This window comes from Podarcis bocagei (assembly GCF_964188305.1).
Source record: "Podarcis bocagei genome assembly, chromosome: 5".
Lineage (NCBI taxonomy): Eukaryota > Metazoa > Chordata > Lepidosauria > Squamata > Lacertidae > Podarcis > Podarcis bocagei.
Window position 1 is genome coordinate 80,784,329 of NC_138129.1, and position 25,164 is coordinate 80,809,492.

At 43.1% G+C, this 25,164-nt stretch overlaps 1 protein-coding gene across 4 annotated transcripts in view; it reads right to left on the minus strand.

Moving 5' to 3' along the window:
* Positions 1 to 2,743: 2,743 nt before the first annotated feature.
* COL11A1 (collagen type XI alpha 1 chain) overlaps positions 2,744 to 25,164 on the minus strand; it is a 261,102-nt gene continuing 238,681 nt past the window's right edge. For all 4 annotated transcript variants that reach the window (XM_081194925.1, XM_081194923.1, XM_081194924.1 and 1 more), the window contains 12 exons: positions 24,018 to 24,125; positions 23,870 to 23,923; positions 20,921 to 20,974; positions 20,632 to 20,739; positions 19,542 to 19,595; positions 19,395 to 19,430; positions 19,230 to 19,283; positions 17,581 to 17,830; positions 14,235 to 14,347; positions 11,265 to 11,333; positions 7,250 to 7,483; positions 2,744 to 3,437 (listed from right to left, as the gene is read on the minus strand). In XM_081194925.1, coding sequence (XP_081051051.1) covers positions 3,291 to 3,437; positions 7,250 to 7,483; positions 11,265 to 11,333; positions 14,235 to 14,347; positions 17,581 to 17,830; positions 19,230 to 19,283; positions 19,395 to 19,430; positions 19,542 to 19,595; positions 20,632 to 20,739; positions 20,921 to 20,974; positions 23,870 to 23,923; positions 24,018 to 24,125 — 1,281 coding nt within the window. In that variant the 3' untranslated portion in view covers positions 2,744 to 3,290. The remainder of the gene's footprint in view (positions 3,438 to 7,249; positions 7,484 to 11,264; positions 11,334 to 14,234; positions 14,348 to 17,580; positions 17,831 to 19,229; positions 19,284 to 19,394; positions 19,431 to 19,541; positions 19,596 to 20,631; positions 20,740 to 20,920; positions 20,975 to 23,869; positions 23,924 to 24,017; positions 24,126 to 25,164) is intronic.

Genomic DNA, 25,164 nt, shown 5'->3' on the forward strand with positions numbered 1-25,164 from the left:
AAGCTGTACTCAGAGTAGACCTGTTGACTATAATGACCCTAATTTAGCCATGCTCATTGACCCTAAATCAACCCATGCTCGATGGGTTAACTCTGTAGGACTAACCGTGCATACAGCCCACATTTTTGGCTTGGAAGGTGAATTACATGCAGAAAATTGTATGAATTTATTGTATAGTTTTACTCAGTGTACAAATGACTTAAAAGCCACAACCCGCTAAAGAGGGAGAATCTGTGTAGGCCATGCTGAGTGACTTGGGAGACTGGTATGAGGAGGAGACAGCAGATAGAATCAGATGGAATAAAATAAAGACCCAAACTCCAGTTTTGAAGCTGAGAATTTGGAGATTTTGAGGGTTATTGTTTTTTTAATTGCCTTTGCTGTGATATTTAGGAATGTTTTGATCTGTATTCCTTGGTACATGTGATGGATTATCTAGAACCAGAATATCACTGTGTTACTGAAGTAGAGATAACATTTCCTATATGTCTAAGAAACAGAATGATCAGTCCAGGTAGACAAGACTTGATTTTATTAATAAAATGTATATTTTTCCCTCTTTGAGGTGAAAGTTACAAACTTTGGTTTTTTAAAAAAAGGAATTCTGAACAGCAAACTGTTGACTTTAAAATCTGTTGTACATATAAAATGTATGCATGATTTAAAAAAACAGCTGAAAACGAGCTAGTTGAATCTGATATCAATTAATTTAAACAAATTTATATAAGAAATAGTAACAAACATTTATTTTTCAAGTCTTACATATATTATGAAAAATAAGTACAAAAGGATTTGCGTTTTTAAGTTAATATCTATGTCTGACTACCTGGAGAGAGAAAAATGTATTGAGGCCAGGGCAGATTAGCCACGGGGTGGTTGTGGGGTGGGGGGTGCATTGCAAATTATGACTGTTAGGGTCAGAAAATAAGTTCTATAGCTAGCTGTTTCCTCGTTGGTTGCTTGGCAGCTAGGTAGAATCACATGACCTGGACTTAATTTGCCACAGTCCAGCAAAGGATATTCATGAGTAGACCCATATTTCTACTCCTGCATCTCCTTTACTGAGGGAGTAACAGATTCTAGGGATACATATCCAGAACACGGAACATGTGCATGGGGTCTTCCTCCTCCTCTTCCTGCAAACCACTGAAAGGATGATCAGTACTGACAGTATTCAGCACCAACTGGCCAAAACAACCCCACAAGCAATAACTTGACCTGTTCTACTAGCACCTTTAACAAGCAGCTGGGTCTGCAGAAATCAACAGGTGAAGCTTTTCATGCTAATATCTGCTCATCAAGCTCATCAACGTCTTAAAAGACACATCTACTGGAGCTGGTATAAATATTGGCAATCCTACACACACCTGAGAGTAGATGACTCTCACCATCTTACTTTCTTGATATACGGCTTTCCGTTGGGCTCCAATATTCCTCGACTGGGACTCAAGAAAATAAATACTGATGGGGATGAGAGGATAGAATCTGAGACTTCTTATATTGAATGATGTCCAGGGCAGGAAATATTAATCTTGGCTCACATATAATGGTGTAATTCCATCAGACAACTGATGGGGACACAATCCATAAATAATGGTTTAGAATCTGGTTTCAGTATCTATGCGACAAAATTCAGGTGAGGTACAAGAAACGGAATGGCCATAGGCTTCTCCGGGTATTCAAAAATAATGCATATGGGCTCAGTTGGGGTGGCTGGGTGGGTTAGACATGCACACTGCCTGCTTCCCTGATGTTCCTATGTGCATTGGAAATACCTGCTGCCCCTCTCAGCTTTCTTGCATTTTCAGGGTTCCTCGTTGCAAGGAGTCTGCTAAGCATGACACACTTAGAAGGCCCCTTCAGAAAGCTTGGAGGTGGATCCACATGCACCTAACGCCCACATCCTGCCCCAGTTTGAGCCTCATATATTCTTTCTGAATGTCTCAAGACGACTCCCATGACAGGTTATTTGAGGGCCTCTTTTTGATGCTGTCTGTAGGGCATGGCAAGCAGAGCATGCATGCTTCTCCACCTAGCTCTGGTAACATCTCTCCACGTGAGAGGAGATCATGGGGCAGCTCCTCCACATAGCCATGTTGCTCCAGTTTTGGGATGAGCAGTAACACTGATGTAGCAAGGAGCCACAGAATAGACTCCTTCTACGTGGCTTCAGCCTCCCAATATTACCAGAGAGGAACAGGAAGATCTCATGCACCAACAGCTCCCACACCAGCGGTTCTCAACCTGTGGGTCCCCAGATGTTGTTGGACTACAACTCCCATCATCCCTGAGCTCTGGCCTTGCTAGCTAGGGGTGATGGGAGTTGTAGTTCAACAACATCTGGGGACCCACAGGTTGAGAACCGCTGTCCCACACTCTAAAAGTCCTGCATCACAATTTCATTTTAACCATACATGTTTCCCATTCCCAAACATAAAACTTGCTTATTTTAGGCATATATCAATATATATATTCTTGAAATTCCCTGGCATCAGAAAAGGAAAAAGAAAAAAGTCTGAGGTATAGCACCACGGAACAGCACCTCAATTGGTACTTTCCTTCTTGGAGTTCTTTATCACAAAGCAGTAACAGTAGAGACGTGTGTTACTAAAATGTTTCCAGTTCTGCCACCTGAGGTTTTCCTGGTGACTACAAATAACAGAGCTCTTGAACAGCAATATATACAAAGGGTTTTTTTATTATTAATATTATTATTATTAATCAGAAAAAATATGGGATTGGATTCACTGGAAATTACAACTTTATTTTTTTCATAATACATACGCAGTATTGACAACATAATTTTGAAATCATTATAACAGAAGAGCCAGTTGCGATTCAGGGACACATGCAAGTTTTGGAAATGGACACAGAAAGGACAGCGTTGTACTGTACATAGAATAATTACAGTTTATTAAACATACCTTCTTAGCACCTCTTATGTTGTAATTGGAAGGAGCACCATGACATTCAATTTTACAGCACCAAAATATCAAGGGAGGGGCAGGTGGGTTGGGGCGGAATGGAATGTTGGAGGGTTTTCAGATAATTTACCCCACGTTGTCTGTCTCTGCCGCAGGATCCTTCATAATGGGCCAAACAAGTTTAAGTCATGTGAATCTGGTCCTACTGGGGCAACAGGTGTTTTCTAGAGAAGACATACATACATGGTGAGACATATTTTTCTATTCCATTCTTATTCAAAACTTGCATGTGGCATCAAGTGGGGTTGGTGGGTAGCACCAAGGTGCTTTTTTTCTTTGTTGACGATCTTCTCTTTGTTTATAAGCTTAACCAAGGAAACAGACGGGGCCAATTTCAAATCCAAACTTCTGATTCTGATCACCAAAGTCATTAATCATCACATCAAAAATAGGCACTTGGTCGATTTTGGGAGTATCAATTTCAAGAACAGTCTTTGCATAGCCTTTTCGTGTCTGTAAAAAAAACCACACAAACCAAAATGAAAGTAAGTTGTCAGTTAATGCAGTAAAGACCTGTAAATTTCTCCTAGATTGTCTGTAATAGGGCTGGGGAACCTTCCTTATGTCAAGGGCTATATAGTGCTTCCGTTTCGGAAGTCCGTTCTAAAACCAAAGCGTTCCAAAACCAAGGCGTGCTATTCCATAGAAATTAATGCAGAATGAATTAATCCGTTCTAGACTTTTAAAAACAACCTCTAAAACAGCAATTTAACATGAATTTTACTATCTAACAAGACCGTTTCAGGGTTAGGGTTAGGGTTAACTTTTTGGATTGGGTTAGTGTTAGGGTAAGGATTAGAATTAGGGTTCGGGTCAGTGATGTTTTCTTGTGATTTTGATTCATTTGTGGTTGGTTTCCTTTTTTCAATTTGTTGTGTTGCTGCCTTTTCATGAATTGCAAGTTTGTTGGCTTTGTGGTTTTCTGGATATTTTCAGTTTTAATTTTAAATGCTCAGCTGGGGAGCACGAAGCCACCGCCTCCCAGCTGAGAGATCCCCGCTCCTGCTCCTGCTTGCACACGAGTAGGAGCTGGATGAGGCAGCTCAGTTGGGGAGGTACAGGCTCCATCAGACTTTCCATTGAGGGGTTCGTGGCTAGGCCTCAGCATCAGAGCCCCTGCACCACCTGAAGGCAGCCAGGTGCAATAGTTTGGGGTGGCGAAGGTGGAGGCAGCCTGGCAGCTGCATCTAAGAGCCCCTAAACTGCCGCTGAGGCAGCTGTCAGGTTGTCTCCACAATGCCACCTGATGCTCCTTTAAACTTCTCTGTTGAGGGGAACACAGCCATGCACCCCTCAATGGAAAGGTGTGACTGAGCCTGGACCTCTCCAGGTGAGCAGCCCCAATCCAGCTCCTACTCGCATGCAAGCAGGAGCGGGACTGGGAAGTGGAGGCTTCGTATTCCCCAGCTGAGCTGCCCCGCTCCCGCTCCTACTCCCACGCAAGCAGGAGCAGGGGCACTCAAAATGGAGCAGTCTGGTTTCCGAAAAAGTTCGCAAACCGGAACACTTACTTCCAAGTTGTTCGTGAACTAAGCTGTTCGAAAACCGAGGTACCACTGTACATGGAATGGCCACTGGGCCTGGTGGTTTGGGCTAGAACCAGCAGAGAGCAGGACCATCTCTCTCCCCCACCCCCTTCTTGGTGAAAGTCAAGGCATTAATGGTGATGAGACTTAGGAAAAAAGCTCCTATGGCATCAAATCGCTGTGTACATATGGGTCTTTTTAAAGGGGGGCTCACAGCAGGGGAAGGAAGGATTACGCCTCCCCTCCCCATGCACTATGATCTCCTCAGAGTGCTCCACATATGGTAATTAGTCTTACAGAAAAGCTTTCTTTACTGCCAATGGGAGCTTCCCCACCTCACTCCCATACCCAAGCTTAATTGCTGCCAAGGCTGGATCTGAAGGCACTATGAGCTGGCAATTTCCGTGGTCTGGAATCAAGTAGGCTATGGGTTACAGTGAAACAGACCAGAAAGCAAACCTGGAGATTATCCTTGTTGAGTACCAACACCAAGAATGTAGGTGTTGACCATCTGGCAAAAAGATACAGCTGCAACTTGGTAATGCAAAAGCAGGTAGGACTTTCAGGTGCGTCAGACTGTTAAGTCCAGTCACGGATGACTCTGGGGTTGCAGCGCTCATCTCGCTTTACTGGCCGAGGGAGCCGGCGTTTGTCTGCAGACTTCTGGGTCAAGAGGCCAGCATGACTAAGCCGCTTCTGGTGAAACCAGAGGAGCGCATGGAAACGCTGTTTGCCTTCCCTCCGGAACGGTACCTATTTATCTACTTGCACTTTGACATGCTTTCGAACTGCTAGGTTGGCAGGAGCTGGGACTGAGCAACGGGAGCTCACCCTATCACGGGGATTTGAACTGCTGACCTTCTGATCGCCAAGTCCTAGGCTCTGTGGTTTAACCCACAGCACCACCCGCGTCCCATATGCATTTACCGTATTTTTCGCCCTATAGGACGCACTTTTTCCCCTCCAAAAAAGAAGGGGAAATCTGGGTGCGTCCTATGGGGCGAATGCAGGCTTTTGCTGAAGCTTGGAGAGCGAGAGGGGTCGGTGCACACCGACCCCTCTCGCTCTCCAGGCTTCGGGAACACATCCGCAGCGTGGGGAGCCCTGCAGGAGTTCCCCGCAAGGCTCCCCACGCTGCGGATAGCAGCCTGCCACCTGGCGGGCGGGGCGCTCTGATGCAGAGCGCCCCTCGCGCCGGGCAGACATCAGCCGGCCCCACAAGCTGGGGGACAGCAGGGAGGCGCAGCGCCGCCATCCCGCTGTTCCTCGACCTGGTTCGGTTTCCCCGACCTGCTTTTGGGAGGGAAATAAAGGGAAATTTTTTCCCCTTTATTTCCCCCCAAAAAAACTAGGTGCGTCCTATGGGACGAAAAATACGGTAATAAGCTGATGCATAAAAATGCTACTTTATGCACATCTTAACCAACGCTCAAATGACAGCCTGCATTTTGATTGAATAACACTGCCACTATGGAAAAATTTCCAAGTGGCTATCACTAGGATCTATTTACCACACCCAGTCTTTCTCTGAGCAATGTGGTGGGTTAGATAATGTGCTAGACTCATTTTGTGGGGGAAGCCAATGTGCTGGAGGTGAATTGCCTTCCTACCCAACCATGGTCTAATGTGGAGGGACAGAAAAGGAAGGATGGCGTCTTGCTTCCTCCAGGAACCATGCTGCCATGTCTGGCTGGGGTTCCCAACAAATGCAGGCACTGCTGCAGCTAACAATGCAAATTATGGGAGCTGGGGAAACAGGATCGGCAGAGGAAGGACTGTGGGCGCCAGAGGCAGTGTAGTCATGGGTAAGGACAAAGGAAGAGCCCGTCTAGTCCAGCATTCTCTTCTCATAGTGACCAACCAGAGATTCCTAGGGTGAAGCCCAGAAGCCAAACATTAGGGCAATAACTACAGCAATGGCATTCTTCCATGGGGTGAGGGGGGCAGATTGGTGAAGCGGGTGGGTTGTGGGATCATCAGAGATGGCAAAGAATGGAGGGACACATTTAAAAAGGGGATTGTTCTGAATAAATAGAACCAGGGGTCAAGGAGAAGCGAATCACAAGGATGGCCATCAAGCCAGTGTTATGAAACCCACAAGCTTCTTGAGGTTACGTCAGTAACGTCTCAATACTTGTGAAACTTCTCAGACACACTTTCCTTAATACCATTCTATCCGTATCAGATTTCAGTGCCACTTCAAACGGCAGCTCATCGGATAAGAAGAGGAGGAGATAAAAAAAAGAAAGAAAGCTTTGGTATTGCTTTCACATGGCATTTTCTGCTTTAGGGAGAAATTATATTAAAATGGTAGAAGGGGGCCTTCCATTTGCAGCATTATTCTTATTCATCTTTTTCTGCAGCACACTGTAGAGTGCAAATGCTTTCCCATTACAATCTTATATCTCAATCCTCTTTCTCCAGTGACTTGGCTTGTCAGTGCATATAGAACAGCTTACTGTCTGATTTTATTTTATTCTTTTGGTTTTTCCTTAAGTTATGGGCTAACATTACTTCCCCATCTTCCAAAGTTTAAAAGTGTTCTAATTATTGCTATTTTAAAAAGAGACGACACTGTGTAGGTGAAGAACTGACTACAGAAACGAAATATGGTTTTGTTTTTTGTTTTTAAAGAAAGGTCTTTGGAGACATGCATGATAGCATTAAACTGAACTCATTTGATTAAGGTGGCAGGTTAGCTTAGGAAAGCAGAAAAGCATATCGAGGGCTTATACTTACCGCACAGCCATCGTGAAGAACTTTGATGTAAGGATTGTTGTCATAAGACATCTCTTCATCGTTTGAGCCTAAGAACCTCAGTGCTTTGTCATAGCTGTCAGAAGACACGTCATGCCATGCTACTGACTGATGGCAGTTATAAGTGAAGTTCTGTCGGGCAGAGGCACTCAGTAGTTTAAGGAATGTCATTTGGACCATATTAATGGAATTGCCTTCAGCATCCACATAGGAAAGCTGAGGAGTAAAAACAAAGGAAAATACAGACCCATGAAACAGGCGCATAAACATGTGGTCGGTTCTCCTTTTAAAGTGCAAAACAAGATTACACTTGACACAAAAACACATTAACTGGCTTCCCTATAAATCAACTGACACAATCCTGTTTGCTGTCCCATTAAGAATGCAGTCAAGCTATGAATCGGTAAACAGAGCCTCTTTGGGCAGCGCTACATGATTACGCATTTGGGCCGCAAACTATTACCAGAAGCCGAAAAGCATCGCAAATGGTGACCTGCAACCTTGCAACAAACAAACGAACGTCATTCTGCAGACACAAGTTCAGTTTGCTGCAACTCTGTGGCCTGGTTTAGATGCTTCCCCAAGTCAAAGGTGCAGCTGTGTGCTTCCTTCCAGCACCAGTCATGCCATTGCTGGTTCCAACAATGAATTTTGTAATAATGCTTTTCTAGCCTTCTATATCTGTGAGAATGTGTCGCGTTTGGGTCCAATGTGCAGAAAAACAAGCTGTGAAACTTATCAAATGCTAAAAAATCAACTAGTGTCAAAATCTTAGGCCCTCCTCTTAGCTTAAGGGCCTGGGTGAAATGGACCTCCTTTGATTGGTCCTGCTTTCTCCTTGACATTTTAGCTCTCTTCATGCAAGGAGATTCTGAGGTAAATTTACTTAGTCCTTAACTTGTGCCTACTAGTGCCATTCTGCACTCCCTGTATCTGGAAGCTTTTAACGTCTGGTGTTTTATTATCTTTTTACAGTGGTGCCCCGCAAGACGAATGCCTCGCAAGACGGAAAACTCGCTAGACGAAAGAGTTTTCCGTTTTGGAGGTGCTTCGCAAAACGAATTTCCTATGGGCTTGCTTCGCAAGACGACAATGTCTTGCGAGTTCCTGCTGGTTTTTTTCCTCCCCCCCTTTTTCTAAGCCGCTAAGCCGCTTATCAGCTGATTCGATCAGCAGATAAACCGCTAAAAGCCGCTAATAGCGCTAATCCGCTAATCCTTCAATGGGCTTGCTTCGCAAGACGAAAAAACCGCTAGACGAAGAGAATCACAGAACAGATTCTTTTCGTCTTGTGAGGCACCACTGTATATGTGCTGGAAACCTTCCAGAGTGGCTGGGGTATAAATAACAATATTATTATTACATACTTGAACATGCTAACTGAAGTTTTGCAACCTGAAGCTAGAGTAAATGCTGAAAAGAAGTTTAAATCTGAACATCTTTTTCAGCTTCAGCAACATACTGTTCTGTATGTGTCACACACACAAAACTCCTGTTTATCATAAAATAGTTTTGTTCTCAAAAAAAATTTTCATTGGCACTTCAGATCAGTTACAGGTTTTTTTGTACATCACTTTAGCTGAACTTAGCATCTGAAGAAAAGAAAAAAGGTTTTACTAGTACTGCATTTCTTTTACCCATACTATGTTTTCAGTAACTTCCATAGTGGGAATGTGTTTTGATAGTCAGCGATACATTCTCCAGCAAGGACATGGTGAAAATAAAGTCCTCACCAGAATACCTATTTGAAATTTAATAATATTGCTTCTTACGCTGAGAGAATAAGTGGGGGGGGGGGAATCTCATGAAAACAAAACAGTTGCTTTTTGTTGGGAATAAGACGAAAATTGTTTTATGCAATATAAATTATTTTTGGTCTCTCTCCCCCCCCCCCAAAATAAAGAACTCCAAATTTGCCTTCATTTTAAAATATGCTTCCTCATTCCATTTAAGCGATTGAGATTTGCATTCAGAGTTGACTGTTAAATTCAGGATTTATATAATGTGTTGGAAACTAACTTTGAATGCATCTTTGTAGTTACTGAAGTTAGTAAAATATGTCCAGTTTTCTATTAATTGTTTAGGACATAACAATGAAAACATTATCAAGAATTCAACCTACTACTACACGACATAATATTAAAGAACAGGTCCAGCTCAGGGCCAGATTGAGGTTTGATGAGGCCCTAAGCTACTGAAGGTAATGGGGCCCTTTATATGTCCAGCTGTCCTTTGTCAACAACAAATTAATTGTCGCTGTTTTTTGTGTTGAATATATGCTATATGGTAATTTATGGACCTAATAGGTATCTAAAGCCATTTGCACATGCAGAATGTAGGCACCATATATACAGAAATGAGCAAACCAGTGATATTTTAGGGAGCAGGCTAGCAGGCGGGGCCTTACATCATAGGAGCCTACACAACACAAAACACTGTTGCTGTATGTAGGTTTTGCTTTATTTGTTTTTATCTTATATTTTGGAAATGCACATCCAGGTTTTTTCCCCTTTAATATTTTGGGGGGCTATAGCTTGTTTAGCTTATACAGTGGTACCTCTGGTTAAGAACTTAATTCGTTCCAAAGGTCTGTTCTTAATCTGAGGTGCCACTTTAGCTAATGGTGCCTCCTGCTGCCGCCGCAGAATTTTTGTTCTCATCCTGAAGCAAAGTTCTTAAACCGAGGTACTATTTTCTGGGTTAGCGGAGTCTGTAACCTGAAGCGTCTGTAACCCAAGGTACCACTGTATGTAAATCCGGCATTGGTCTAGCTGGAACCTTATTCAGTCAGCTTGGGTTTACATGCAGTCGCCACCAGGTTTGCAGACTGAGGTGTCCACAGATAACATGATGAGGTGCTGACTAACACTAAAAAGGGTTCATCCACTTGATACCAGAGTCTGAAAGCTTTGTGAATGCACTCTTCTGGAAACAGATACAGGGGGCACACTGAATATATGAGCCAGTGCATGCAAAAAATGTATAGGGGTGTCTTTAGTGCAAACTGAAGCAGAAGTAGGGTGAAGCTCCAACGCTATAGTCTCTGCAGCAGTGTTGCTGCTGCGTAGTGGAAGGCCAACAGGTCAGGGAAGTTAGTGTGGTGTGGGCATGCCTGCACTTCCAACCCAGTGCTCCCACTGCTATGCTTGCGCTGCCACCCACCTACACATTGCCTCACTCCTCTCCCTTCCAGTAAGTTGTCACAACAACACTGACAGGAAGCCAGCATTTTTGGATAAGTTCTCAGCAACAACTTATTAAGAAATCCTTCCCACTGCTCTTTTTCAATGCCTCTAGGTTAGACATGCTCTGGATTTTGCCATCTGTATATCAAGGCTGCACAGAGAGATTCTCCCAGGAGCTGTCCCTCAACTGCGGAATTTGTTTCCTCCAAAGATACAGCAAAGCTTGAGCCTGATGATCTGTCATCTGCCCCAAGTCCTGGAGATGGAGTGGACTGTAATATAAACCAGCTGCAACTACGAGCAAGGGAAAGAAGAGGCCTTGCAGGCAGCAGAGAGCTCCTTGCGTACACTTTGGTCCTGACCCCTGAGCACCAGAAAGGAAACTACGGGCAAATGACAGAATGTGACGACGAAAGTCGCTCAGAACAAACTTGCTTGCAGATTGCCCATGGTGGGGATCAAAAGGGATGCAGTCAAAATGCCAAATACGTTGCTGGTGTGTTGTATCTTGTGTAATTCCCAGAAAAGTAAACCTACATGCAGAGACCATGCTTTTTGCACACCGATTGAGATTAATTTTGTGCTGTGCTTTCAGAGCCCCACCTCCACAGAAAGATGTTTGTCCTGAGTTCAATTCATTTTTTTGTGTCTTGTTCTTGGGTGTGGTTGCAAATGGCCAATTGTCTTTTGCGCCAGACCCAGAAAGAGTAAACCTGCATGTTTTTCACCTACTGATTGATTTTGCTGGACCTGAGCAGGCGGGTATGGACTCGGTTGCCTATTAATTCCAGAGTAAAGAAATTATCGCTTACCAGCTTGCCTCTCTTAAATTCACTAAACCAGGTTCCTGGATTTTCCTTTGGCCATGATGAAATCCTTACCTGCAAGAGAAGATCAGATACGGCAAGTGTTAATTATGTCGGCAAGAAATGAGTGGGAATTAACAGAGTTTTACATAAACACTGCTAAATTAATCTCCTTTTTTAAAAAAAAGAAGACGACGGCGCCTGGGCTCTGTGCCTAGTTCTAATCATATTTGCAGTTCTGCAGATAGAAATTTATATCCAATTCTCAGATTACATATTAAATAACCAGATACATTAATTGGATTGTTCAGACAGATCTGTGGAAAACCAGTTGCAAGTACTTTGTCTCTTGGCAGAGGGTCTGCCCAGATGGTCTTTGGCTCCCTTCAAATGTTATATAGTCTTGTGATCCTAATTGAAACAGTTATGTCTTCCTGCAAGGTAGAGGGATGGACCATTCACAGCTAACATAGATTTCAGCTGTACAGTCTCAGTCTGAGCAGTGCCTGGTAGGGAAGATGTCCTGGGTCCTCATGGAAGGTGTTTAGAGCTTCTCTTTGGAGTTTAAATGGAATTTCCTCCTTCAACTTCTCCTCTGTGAATTGTACTGTCCATATCCTCTGAATATTATCAGGGACAGGAAGGAGTCCTAGGGGTGGGCAGAGGAGCTGGAGGATGAGCCAGGGGAAGGGGGCGGCAATTTGTGGGGTTCTGTGCCACCCATGAGGCTGCAGGTGGAATAAGAGGAAGAATCTAGGCAGTCAGAGATGGGGAAATAGCTGTAGGAAGGCACAGAGCTGGAAGGGACAGTCCCCAAGAGAGTTGGACCATTAGAATCTCCTCCATCCTCCTCCCCCCCTGTCTCCGAGGATGGGCTTAAAGCACAGGAGCTGCTGGAGCTGCCACACAGCAGAAATTGACAGTTTCCGAGCACAATTCAAAGTGTTGGTGCTGACCTTTAAAGCCCTAAACAGCTTCCGTCCAGTATACCTGAAGGAGCGTCTCCACCCCCATTGTTCTGCCCGGACACTGAGATCCAGCGCCGAGGGCCTTCTGGCGGTTCCCTCACTGCGAGAAGCCAAGTTACAGGGAACCAGGCAGAGGGCCTTCTTGGTAGTGGCACCCGCCCTGTGGAACGCCTTCCCACCAGATGTCAAGGAAATAAAAATTACCTAACATTTAGAAGACACCTGAAGGCAGCCCTCTTTAGGGAAGCTTTTAATGTTTAACAGATTATTGTATTTTAATATTTTGTTGGAAGCCACCCAGAGTGGCTGGGGAAACCCAACCAGAGGGGCAGGGTATAAATAAATTATTATTATTATTATTATTATTATTATTATTATTATTATTATTATTATTATTATTATTATTATTATTACTTGCACACGCCATGGCAGATGAGGGGGTTTCAGTGAGCTGGAAGGGGTGTGGTCACACTGTTGCTCCAGCTGTCCCAGTTGGAGCACAAGTCTGAAGAAGTAGATGTCTAGCTTGCTAATTAGCAGAAGTGGGGTGTAGATCCCTTGCGCATTAGGAGCTGATGCACTTGGTTGCTTTGCCAATGAAGAACTAGACTTCCCATAGCCTGTGCTCATGGGGCAGAGTGTGCTTTGGACAATGTTTGATATCTTATTTTGAGAAGCCACAGAATCTGGTTTCAATACTTAATATTTAATAGTAGGAGAAGAACAGCCCTGTTGGATATGACCAAAGTTGTCTATCCTGCTCAACAGTCCTTTGGGCACACATTTAATTTGTGCGCATGGCTCTTAATCCAAGAAGAACGTCATGTTTGGAGAAAAGATAACTTTAGAAATATGTAACTCAAAATCATTTCTCCTGCATATTCCCCATCTTACCTTAATGGCACATGGTAATTTATCATTAATAGAATTTGTACTGTTAAAATGGAAAGGGGTCAAGCCATTGCAAGAGGTGTTCAAATTTGGGGAGGTTGGATAGTTACAATGGAATGGTCTCATTAGTGGGGTGCACATTTTTATTTTTATTTATTTATGGTTATTACTTTGTCAAAATAAATAATGATAATAAAAATGTGCATTATGAGATGAACTTAAAATTCTGTATTTAAATACAGATTAAAATGTGAACTTTCATGCAGATTTTTAAAAAATAAATAATAGTAATTATGGAATAGTGTAGGAACAGGACAGAGCAGAACCAGAATAAGTGAACGCATTGGACCAGAAATAAAATTAGCTTTCCACCCTTAGCAGAGCAATGCAGAGATCTGATTCTGTGCATGAATCCCTTCAGCAGGATTTGGGCTCGAGTGTGGAGATGCCCCGTGTAAACTGTAGCAGTGGCGTAGCGTGGGTTGTCAGCACCCGGGGCAAGGCAAGTAATTTGCGCCCCCTAACCCGTGGATTTGCACCCCTAACCTGTGGATTTGCGCCCCCTAACCCTAACCCCCAGATGTTGCGCCCGGTGCAGCCGGCCCCCCCTGCACCCCCCACGCTACGCCACTGAACTGTAGTCAGACAAGGAGATTGAGCGAGAGGAGTTGTCACCCGCTTTCTGTGAGAAGGAGCAAAGAAGCAGCTCGCATGCACACACCGAAATGGTTCCCCAGAAAGGGTTAAGAAAAATAAGAACGGAAAGAAAAACATGACTTTATTTTCCAGGATGGAGCCTGAGCTTCATGTCCTCGTTAGAAATGGCTGCACAGCTGTGGTGTGAGAAGGAAAAGAAATGTTGTGGCAAGCAGGTGCAGTCAGCTTACATCTGCACTGCATAAGGGACTGTGGGGGGCCTCCGATCTCTGCTAACACTGTATTATCACTTCACTGCTTTGTTCAAATTTATGTAAATGTAATGGAGTAATTATCCCGCAAGGAAAGGCACATGAACAAAAATGTGACAGGATTCCCCCCCCCCCCCCGTTTTAGTCAGAATCTCGAAGCAGCACAGTGGGAACAGTCAACAACAAATGCGGGGAAGATGGGTACTTACTCCTTCTGACTTCTTATCTGGATATATGCAAGTTTCCCCGCCTGCTGTGAAATTACAGTACACTTTGAAAGAGTCCCCGGAACAGCCCTGGTTCGGATCAATCCAATACTCTCCTGTGAAATGAAGAAGAAGGGGAATTACTTCCAATAATTCATTAAGACGATGCTCAGCCTTTACTGCCATCTAAATGAGGTTGTAAAAAAAATATGCAATGATGAGATTAGACATTTTGTACCTTTGCACAGAATAAAATGCCCTCCCTATTATTTTCTGTTCCCGCAATATAGGCTTGCACATTTATCTTGTGCTTCGGAAAACATAGGCAACAATTTTTGAAGGACTTTACAGCGACACTGCGTGGGAGTCAGAACCACAGCAGACAAATACACTGGTCAACAGTGTATTTTTTCCTCAGGGGCACAGCACCCGTGGAGTGAGAAACCGGCTAAGTAGGTTGAACAGCAGGTCCAGAATCGAACCTCTATCAGCCATACAGCCTGAGGGGGGAAGAAGGAGGGAGATCTGTGATGCACACATAAATCAGCAGCACTGTAATGAGCAAGAATTGCTTTACACAATTATAAATATGGTTTGCTCTCCCAGGACTGTGCTACTTTAGAATGTAAAGGAGGAATCACATTCTTGAATAGTTCTCATGTATTTGAATACTCCCTGCATGTAGAAAACCTGTATGTCAGGAAGGAGGCTAGATGCTCCCTGATGTGCTAGCTTTCTACGGGCAAGGGATTTTTGACACGGGTAAATAAGCAACCATATGATATCCTTAACAAGAAGCGGCGCAGTTCCAACAGAAAGGTACAAAGAGTGAAGTGGAAGAGGGGGGGAAGCTGAGTCTGAAGGAAATATCACCCTTCGGGTATAAGTGCAGCTTTGACACAATAAAAACAATATTGCCTTTGAGGATCTCAAAACCTAAGACTGGGTCAATAAGCAATAAAATATAACTGTTATAAACTGTTTGAATTTTTGTGTGGTGATTATTATGAACTGCCGGCTCTGTTCACCTTATGCAGCTTCTCATAAGACTTGCTTAATTCCTCCTCAAGACCACATCTCTTTTTTCTTTGCAATGAGATGAACATGTTCTAGACAGTAACTAAAATATACTTGAAAAAAGGGGGGAAACATCACATGATAAAAGGAATATGAAAGCAGAAAGACAGTGTGAATGCTAGTCTCTTCATTTAAGCCTTGCCATAGGGTTAAAGAAAATTCCAGCTCAGACAGAGAATTATAAATCAGATTCCTCTTGAACAACACGGCCTGTTTTCTATTGCTCTACAATTTACTGCAGCCGAACGTGGTAAACATTAGTGATATAAATGCTATTTAAATGCAAGTATATATTTGCTGAGTGCTCACTGGAAGGACAGATCCTGAAGCTGAGGCTCCAATACTTTGGCCACCTCATGAGAAGACTCCCTGGAAAAGACCCTGATGTTGGGAAAGATGGAGGGCACAAGGAGAAGGGGACGACAGAGGACGAGATGGTTGGACTGTGTTACAGAAGCTACTAACATGAGTGTGACCAAACTGCGGGAGGCAGTGGAAGACAGGAGTGCCGGGCGTGCTCTGGTCCATGGGGTCACAAAGAGTCGGACACGACTAAACAACAACAACATTTGCTGTTTAATGTGGGGTTGTTGTTAGGTCTGGAAGCTTCAGCTATAGCTGGTGCAGAACTCTGAGGCTGGACCGGTGATGGGAACAGACTACTGCCAGCACATTTTACTGCTGTTACAGACCTGCACTGGCTTCCAATCTGCTTCTTGGACCAGGTTCAAAGTCTTGAACAACTTGGGCTCAGGATATCTTAAAGACTGCCTTGCCTGACTGTCCCACGTCAATCACAGAGATGATCTGGGGGAGAACCATGAATTGGTCCCTCATAGACCAGAAGTATGATTCATGTCAAGAAGGAGACATACAATACCTTCAGTGTAGGAGACCCTACTCTATGCAATTCCTTCCCACTAGAAATCAGGCAGACACTGTCTCTGCCAGGTTTCAGACCTCAGCTTAAAACAGCATTATTTCAGGAAACCTTTGCATCATGAATGTTGCTCTACGGTTCTTCTCTACATTTTAAATTGAGTATGTTTTATTTTTTCTGTAAGCTGCTTTGGGACATTTGCCAAGTCTTCTTATGGTCACTGCCTAACCCCTGCATGTCAATCCTGGCCCACTCATCCATTTTTTTCTGTTATATTTTATTACATTTTCACATATACACTCCAATACAGAGTAATTTTTTTCTTTTCTTTTGTTGACTTCCCATCCCATTTTCCATGGTGTTTTCCATTTCTCCCCCTTTGCCGCACCCTATCTTCTATCTCTTGTACCATAACAACAATTCAATAATCTCTAATTCCTTCCTTTTCTCATAGTTCAAATCCTGTTTACGAGATCATCATTCTATAGTATTTCTTTAAGTGGTATCCCCTACAAAGGCTTCCATTCTCCCACAAAACAATCCTCATTAGGTTTTCTTATTTTGGCTGCTAACTTTGCCAATTGTGTATAGTCCACCATCTTTCTTATCCATTCTTCCCACTCAGCCATTTTAGTGGTTCCAGGGAAATAAAAGGCTGAGTTTAGGGGGTTGTGCACCCTATTCAGTTTGTTATTGCCCTTTTCTTGGGCCCAACAAAACCATTGCCTCAGCTGAAGCAGGAACAAAGCTGATAATTATTATTCATGTGGTAATTCTCTCATCATCGCCACCACTACCACCAATCTCCCACCATCAATACCACCTTTGGCTGGTCTCAGAAGACCTCTCTGCAGATGTCCCATGATAATGTCTGGACAACCTATGGCAACAATCCCTGGTAAGTACGCAATCCCCTTTCCTCTTCTGAAATTGCTCTTCAGCCATGCTGCCAAGTTTTGCATTCTCCTCCTTTATCACCATTGTGTAGAGTTATAATCCCTGAACACTTGGAGTGTCTGTCTTTGATCATGCTATTTAAAACAAATTGATATTCACAGTACCACGTAGCACTTTTCCTGCACAGTAAAGGTGAATTATTTTTACTTCTTCAGCAAATATTTCATAAGGGGAGATGCCATCCTCCCTCGTCCACCCATAAACAAGCTAACAGTCCCCCCCCCCCGCTCAGAAACAAAGTTTCTTCAGGTGGTGCTAAAGTACTAAGGGCTTTTTTTAAAAAAAAACCCCTGCATGAATGGATTTAATAGGCATTTTATTTAGTTCTTTTTAGAGGCTTTATTGGCCATATAACTAGAATAAATGACCTGACATTATAGTTTAGCAAATCACAACTTCAGCGCATTTGCCTTTTGTCATGTAACATTAACATACCATCTGGGAAGTCTGGGTGACAGAGCTGGAGATCCTTGCATGTTCGGGCTGGGTTGTTCTGAGTCCCCATTGGGTATTTCATGTGCTCAATGTCCTGCTTCAGAGAGTTAAGTGAGCCAAAGATCTCCTCCATGCCGTCGGTGTAATCCAGGATGCTGTCAGCTGCATCAGACATCATGGCATCTGAAGATCTTCTGGTCTTTTTGGGTGACTGGATTGGCAAAGGTTGAATCACCTCACCCGGAGGGCCCTGGGGAAAGCAAAAGCAATGACCTTTCTCTGCCACTTTTTTTTTAGAAAGTCACACAAGATTGGGTAAAAAGCCTAAGGGATATTAAGCTATTCACTTGGATTCAGGGCGTGAAAACAAAATCCTTTTAAAAGCAAGACTGCGGCATCAAGGTGGCAATTGGAAGCCACACAGAGGATTCCCAGGGGTTATCTGCAGGGCTTCCCCCTTCTGATTTTTGGCCCTTCAAACTTCCATATTCAGGTGGCAGAAGAGGTATATTTGTCTCATTCCGGGCCATGTTAAGCCTGTGACAGCCAAGGGAAGGCCTCAAAACCTCCACTTTCTCTGTTGGTCAACAGCTTTGCATAGCTGGAGGGTGCAGCTTTGAATGTGGGCTCATTCAGAACAGGACCAAGCTACTTTCTTGTGGTTTAGTATTTTTCTTGCTACTAAAAAATAAATAAAATGCTTTGGCTTATTTCCGAGCTATAATGGCTCACTCATTTATACTTGTGGCCCACTGAGCTGCCTTCAGTCCTATCAGGGAAAAAGGTGGCGTAAAAAATAAATATAGGAGATGGAGGAGGAAGAGGAGAAGGAAAGCCCAACAGCTACATATTGTGGCCTGGCAACTCCCTTGTATTTGCAGAGACAGCCAGCCAGACAGACAGACAGGAGTTTTACTGAGCCACTGTTTGGCTTCCATAGCTAATACATATGATTATTAAAATTATTATAACTGACAGCTGAGTTGCATTTGGTGTGTTTCACACATCAGGTCCATAGACAAAGAGTTGATGAGGGTAATTGCTGTTTTGTATTTACAAACAAGTTGCACTTAAAAATCAGGCCAGAGTCAATGCTGCGTATCAGAAAATCAGTGCATCCTTTATTTCACACCAATTTGATAACTGAGCTGATATTACTGCTGCAGCATTTGACTATGAAGTATGTGCTTCAAGTAGGCCTGATCAAATATTCACACACGGAAATGTGGACATTGACAGATTACCTATTAGTGTAACTTATAAAAGCCAACTTAAATGTTGGGTTTAAAATGTCAATAATTGCAAAGAGGGAGAGGGAGGAATCTTACGAGACTGCAAGCTCCGCATGAAACTCTAGCCAGTCCCTTCTATTTGATGTGTATCTAGTGTTCCCTGATTAAGCAAGGAAAGTTTTCCACCCAGGCAATCCTAAAAATAAACAATAAATTTTGGTGACCTCTACTAATCAGGGAATTTTTCACCATTTCACTATTTTTTCCCATAAGTTGTTTACTGTTTTGCTAGTTGTAGAAAGCGGCAAGGAGCTATAGATACACAGAACATGAATCCTCATCAAGAGGATGTGGTTTTCACCCAATAACTAGCATAACACTTGCAAAATTCATTGGGTAAGTATCCATTTTACTTACAGGAGGTCCAGGGGGTCCAGGTAAACCGCCATCACCCTTCTGACCACCAAGACCCTATGAAGGAGTACAAGGGAAACCGTATTAGTGGCCATTTTGTAACCAACTGGAACAAATAACCATCGGCAATGGAAAAAGAAAGATGAATTTGAGAGCAAAGTGACTTACTGTGGAACCTTTAGAGCCTTTGGGTCCTTGGGGTCCCTAAAAGAAAAAAGGAAAAGGTAGGTATCATTAGACGATGTTGCATTTGCCGAGGTGCAAATGTCAAAACTGATGGGTATGGCAGGAGACATGCTGGGCGCGGCTACTTACAGGTAAGCCAGGTGGACCAGGAGGACCAAGTGGGCCAGCAGAACCAGGAATTCCCTTGAAAAAGAAGAGGTACAAAGTCAAGTTATTCTAGACACCCTCTGAAAGCTGAGAACCTGACTCTATTGGTGCTAAAAATTACATAGACAGCGAGTTGCAAGTGAAACTGCTGGAGTTCTGTCAAGGCTTGCTTGCTTGCTTGTTTTGTTTTGCATGATATGGATGAGAAATATTGAAAAACAGGGTTGTTGTTTTTTGTAAGTATCAAAAGGATCATAAGAACTGAGATTTCATTTAACCCACAAATCTCTTAAACAATTTGAAGGGTTGCACAAGAAAGCAAGCAGAAATTTGTTGGGTGTCGTTAGTGACATTGTGGCAAATGAGTGGGAAAATAAAGAGAAATCTTCAAAACAGGCATAGGGTTAGGAAAAATTAGTATGTCACGCTGATGAATAAGCCAATAGCATTTAATCAGACAGAAATAATTAACACAGGCTCCCAATTACTGGCTTATGGGGATGGGGGATGCCGCTAAATCTACTGTGATTATATGAGATCACTATTACTATTAAGGCTTTAATTTAACAGAAGGTACATTTGCAAAAATCTTGTATACTAGTCTTCTGTGTTTTGAGCTCACGGTTTTCCTTTTCTCTCTGTTGGTGTGGTCTTCTACAATTATTTCTGAACTATGTTTTCCAAAGTGGTTGTTTCCCCCCCCCCCCGGTAACTGCACAAAAAAGTAGACACAACCCAAAAGGAAATTCTCCCATGCAAGCTCTGCTGAAATGAAACAGAGCTGAGCTGCCCCCGGAGTATTTAATTGACATCTTTTAAAAGGAAAATAGCTCAGTAGTAAAATATAGGAGCTCACATTTCCCGGCTTTCTTCCTTTAAAGAGTTTCCATTGTCAGAGCAGATTGTGGTTCTGCTATTCATCTGCCCTCATAAATCTATTCCCCCCCCCCCCCCAGTGCTGAACAGATTTGTTCTATATACCCAGAACTATGCAAGAATATGCTAGTTTGGAGAGAGGCTGGAATGAACAGGAATGAAACCAATAAGAAAAGTGTGTGTGTGCTTTACTAACTCCATCTCCTTTTGCTCCAGTGGCTCCCTGGGGGCCCGGCAGACCCCTGTCACCCTTTTCTCCCTGTTCTCCTGGAGGTCCGATCAGACCAATCAAACCAGGATGCCCCTGGAAAATATCCAAATTAAAGATTGCGGTTAATTTTATTTTATTTTTTAAAAAAACAACTTTTAAAAAATGAATGGGCTACATCAAATTTAAAACAAATAAATCACTACATTATGAGAGTTAATGGATGCACCAAGTACTTTTTGTTTGGGTTACATATGAAAGATAAATTTTCACACACCTTTTCACCCTTGGAACCTGGATCTCCTTTCAAGCCAGGCAAGCCAGGTGGACCCTACGGATATCAAGGACAAGCCCGTTAAATGGAGACAGGACTTTATTTTGTAATTTTGTGATATTTACCTGAACCACGAAAGGCATAATCGCATCTTGCAGCATTCAATGGGCAATGTTGGAGCACGCACCACAGGGCAAAAGGTGACCTTAAGCAACGTGACCTTACAATGAGCGCAGATCGGAGTAGTTCATTGCACTAATGGCGTACGCCAATTTGAACCCACCTTAAATGACATTTAAAGGTCCCAGTCTGGTTCTGAAGAGACTCACTGATGCACGAACCATTTGAACAGGTTTTTGGTGTTCCTGTTTTCTTAGTTTTGTTTTTGGGCAGTTTTACCCACCCACCACCCGAGTGAATGGGGTGCATCTTCAATGCTCCTGAACCCTAAGAGCAGCACTCAACATTAGGGGCAGTGACAGGATTTAACCAGTGGAAATAGGGTCTGGGAGGGAAATATGGGAAATCGGCAAAATGTCCAGGATCTCTTGATCGATTTCTGCAAAAAAGCTCAACAACCGTTGTGCCCTGAATTTTAGAAATAGAAATTTTAGAAACAAAATCCATGTTATCATCTCTGGCAATTCTGATTGCCTGCCAAGGAAATGGAATCCAGTTGCAAACCCCCTCCCAGGGTCTCCTCCAACAGGTGATCAGCATTGTTGGATGACAGCATTGATCAAATGTTCATCGAGGGGGAAAGAGGGAGACTGTTGAGTGTAACAGTGTGTGTGTGCATCTTGATCCACGACATCGAAGTCTGCATAAGTTCCCTCTAAGGATAGATGGTTTGAGACGTTGCGGGACATTGCTTTGTCTGAGAATTTAAACCATCATAAGATGGTTCTAAGAGGAGTTATAAAATGAGTCCATTTGGATGTTTTATGGTTTCCATTTATATCTACTATTTATTTTGGAAAATGGTTTGTCTGTACGTTTGTTTACTACAGGTTTTGCTGCCTCCTGAGATATTGTCACCAAACTTGGCATGAGGGTTCTAGAGGTGGGAGCAGTGGCCATCGATGTTTGGATGCTGCCTGCCATTTTGAATCAAGATGAGGATTGAAAACTAACTTTGGTGTGATTTTACTCCCCCTTTTTTGGCATCGGTTTGGCCGCCTCTTAAGATATCATTCCCAAACTTGCCAGACGGGTTCCCAAGGTGGGGGGTGGGGACCTGCATTAAGATTTGGTTGCTGGCTGTCATTTTGAATCAAGATGGCAGACCAAAACATGACTTTGGTGTGACTTCACCCAATTTTTGGCATGGCTTCAACTGCCTCTCAAGATGTTTCTGACATGAAAGTTTGCGGTGAGAGGGCGGGGAACAGTCTTTGTTCATGCTTGGTCACCAAGAACCATTTTGATTCAAGAAGGCAGGCTGATGGCAGACTTTGGTGTGACTTCACCCATTTTTTGGGTAAGGTTTGGCCGACTCTCAAGTTATTGTTGTCAAATTTCCCACAAGTGTTCCCAAGGTGGGGGTGGAGGCCTGCCTCAACCTGGACCAAAATATAACTATGGATGGACTTCACCTGATCTTTGATGGGATAGGCCCAAACTCATCATCCATTTAAATACCACAGTAGTTTTTGGTTTCTAAACATACCCAGTAAGCACTGGGCACCCCCCACTAATGCTTTATAAATAAAAGCCATGTCCTGCATGTACCCCCAATGACACATGTCTCTATGTGGTGAGGTTACCTTATTGATATGTGACTCTTTTAATAATAATAATAATAAATTTTATTTATACCCCACTCTCCCCAGCCAAGGCCGGGCTCAGGGCAGCTAACAAACAATAATAAAAACAAGTTGAATGAATACAACTTAAAAACAAGATTAAAATACAACATTAAGACATTGAGACATTCTAAAATGTCCCTTCAAAGAATCTATTTTATTATGATGTCTGCAAAAATGTATTGAACCTTTTGTTAATTTTATTCCCACTGCACTAATGTGTCCCACACAGTCATTGTTCATTGTTTCACTGCTGTTTGTCTTGCTTGTTGTCTTCGAAAACTTAATAAATGCATCTTATTTTTTCCCTCAATCTGCAGAAGGAATGCTATTGATATTATTCGTATGGAATAATATTGGGGAAAGCCAAACTCAGGTCTACTGAGCTGCAACCCTAGACACACTTATAAGAATGTATGATAAGGACTCATTGAGCACCTGCTTGTGGAGATCTGAGGGGCTGGGGATAGGGATCTGAAGTGACTTGGGCTGCAATCATATACAAGCTTACCTGGAAGTAACCCCACTGAATTCAGTGGGACTTACTTCAAAGTAAACATACATAGGGTTGGGCTCTCAGTGCATTCTGACTGCTGGTTGCCTGCTGGCAGCAGACATCTGTGAAATCATTGTGTTGTTAGGAATGGTAAGTGACCCCTTCAACCAAGTGAAGATTGAAAACAGCCCTAACTCTTCATGTGCAAAAACATTATTCAGTGTGTATCTTTTCCATTTCTTCTTTAGGATATCATTAGATGCAGAAAGCCCAGGCAAATACATAATTCATGGACAAAAAGTGAAATAGCGATGGTACATTTTCTTTTTTAAAGGCTTCTGAGATGCAGAACACAATTTTCACCTGCAGCATGTTCTGTCCTCCTACTTTATCTTAGGTTTGGTATTCTCCTCACAGATGCAGTCCATTGGAAATAGCATGGAGTCAGCATCTACGGCAAAGTTCAATCTGAACTTTAAGAGTAACCAAAGTTTAAATTTTTCAGGATGTGTGACAAATCATTAATACTTCTCCCCCCCCCCACCGTTTCCAGCTACAAAATCCAGCAGAAATGCCCAACTTGGTCTGTAATAGTTAGCATCCCTAAGGAAACTTGGTTTAATCAAAAGCCCCATAAGGAAAGGTGCTCACCATGGGACCTGGAGGACCATCTTGACCCGGTGCTCCAGGTAGACCTTGTTCTCCCTATAGGAAAAACAAATTAGGATTTTTTAGGTAAGAGCAAATCATGGAAGACAAGAAGCGAGAGATGCTAACATGTTGCAGTCAATGTACTCACCACGGGGCCAGGAATACCCCGAAGACCTTCTGGACCAGGTTTCCCTGAAGGACCTTGAGGTCCAACTGGGCCTGTTTTTCCTGGAGCACCTTCTGAACCAGGTTCCCCCTACAAAACAGGTAAAGTGATGTCAATGGATTGTCTGGCCATTGCATTTAGATGAAAAAACAGAGTGTGAGAAGGAATTGGCCATCCTGTGTTCTTATGCGTTCAGAGGATCAGGGTACAATGTATTGGCACAGTTGTTGTTTTTTCATTTTTCTGTCCAAATTCTCTGCCCTAGGTAACCTTGCTTGTCCCAAATGTAACTGGAAGGAAGCCCCATTGTATAAATTCTCTTTAAACTTCAGAAGAACTGTGACTGGGCAAAACAGGTACAGTGGTACCTCGGGTTAAGTACTTAATTCGTTCTGGAGGTCCGTTCTTAACCTGAAACTGTTCTTAACCTGAAGCACCACTTTAGCTAATGGGGCCTCCCGCTGCTGCCGTGCCGCCAGAGCACGATTTCTGTTCTCATCCTGAAGCAAAGTTCTTAACCTGAAGCACTATTTCTGGGTTAGTGGAGTCTGTAACCTGAAGCGTATGTAACCCGAGGTACCACTGTATTTGAAAACATGTATCTCCTGTGCACACTTTCAATGTGTCCATGACTGGCTGTGGTTCAAATGCGTCTAGAGCCAGGCATCTTAAAGTATGGTGCACTTCTCAAACTAAAGCAAGGGCACTGGACATTCTTCCATGGCCTCTCCTCCCCATTCCTCAATTTGTATGCATTTTTAGATCAGAACAAGATGGGTGTGAATATGGAGGATTTCCTGCCAGTTACAATGATCTTTTGTGTTACTGCCTTTGTGGAACTGCTGTAGGAAGGAGCTATCTTCTCTGTGTTGTGGAGGTGCAGAAATGCTGTGTGTCAGTCCACATAGTCCTGCTCTTCCTATTTTCTTCTAGCATGCCTAGCCCAAGATGTGGGCTAACTGTGAACACCACCAGTCAGGTGTCAATCTTTATTTTGTCGCCAGAACCCTGTTTATCATTCGATAATTGCAAATTGCAAATTCAATTGCAAATACAGTGTGGAACATGGATACAATGCGTGTAGGCTTCTTATCACGTGGCCACTAATAAGGGGCAAACTGAGACTGTA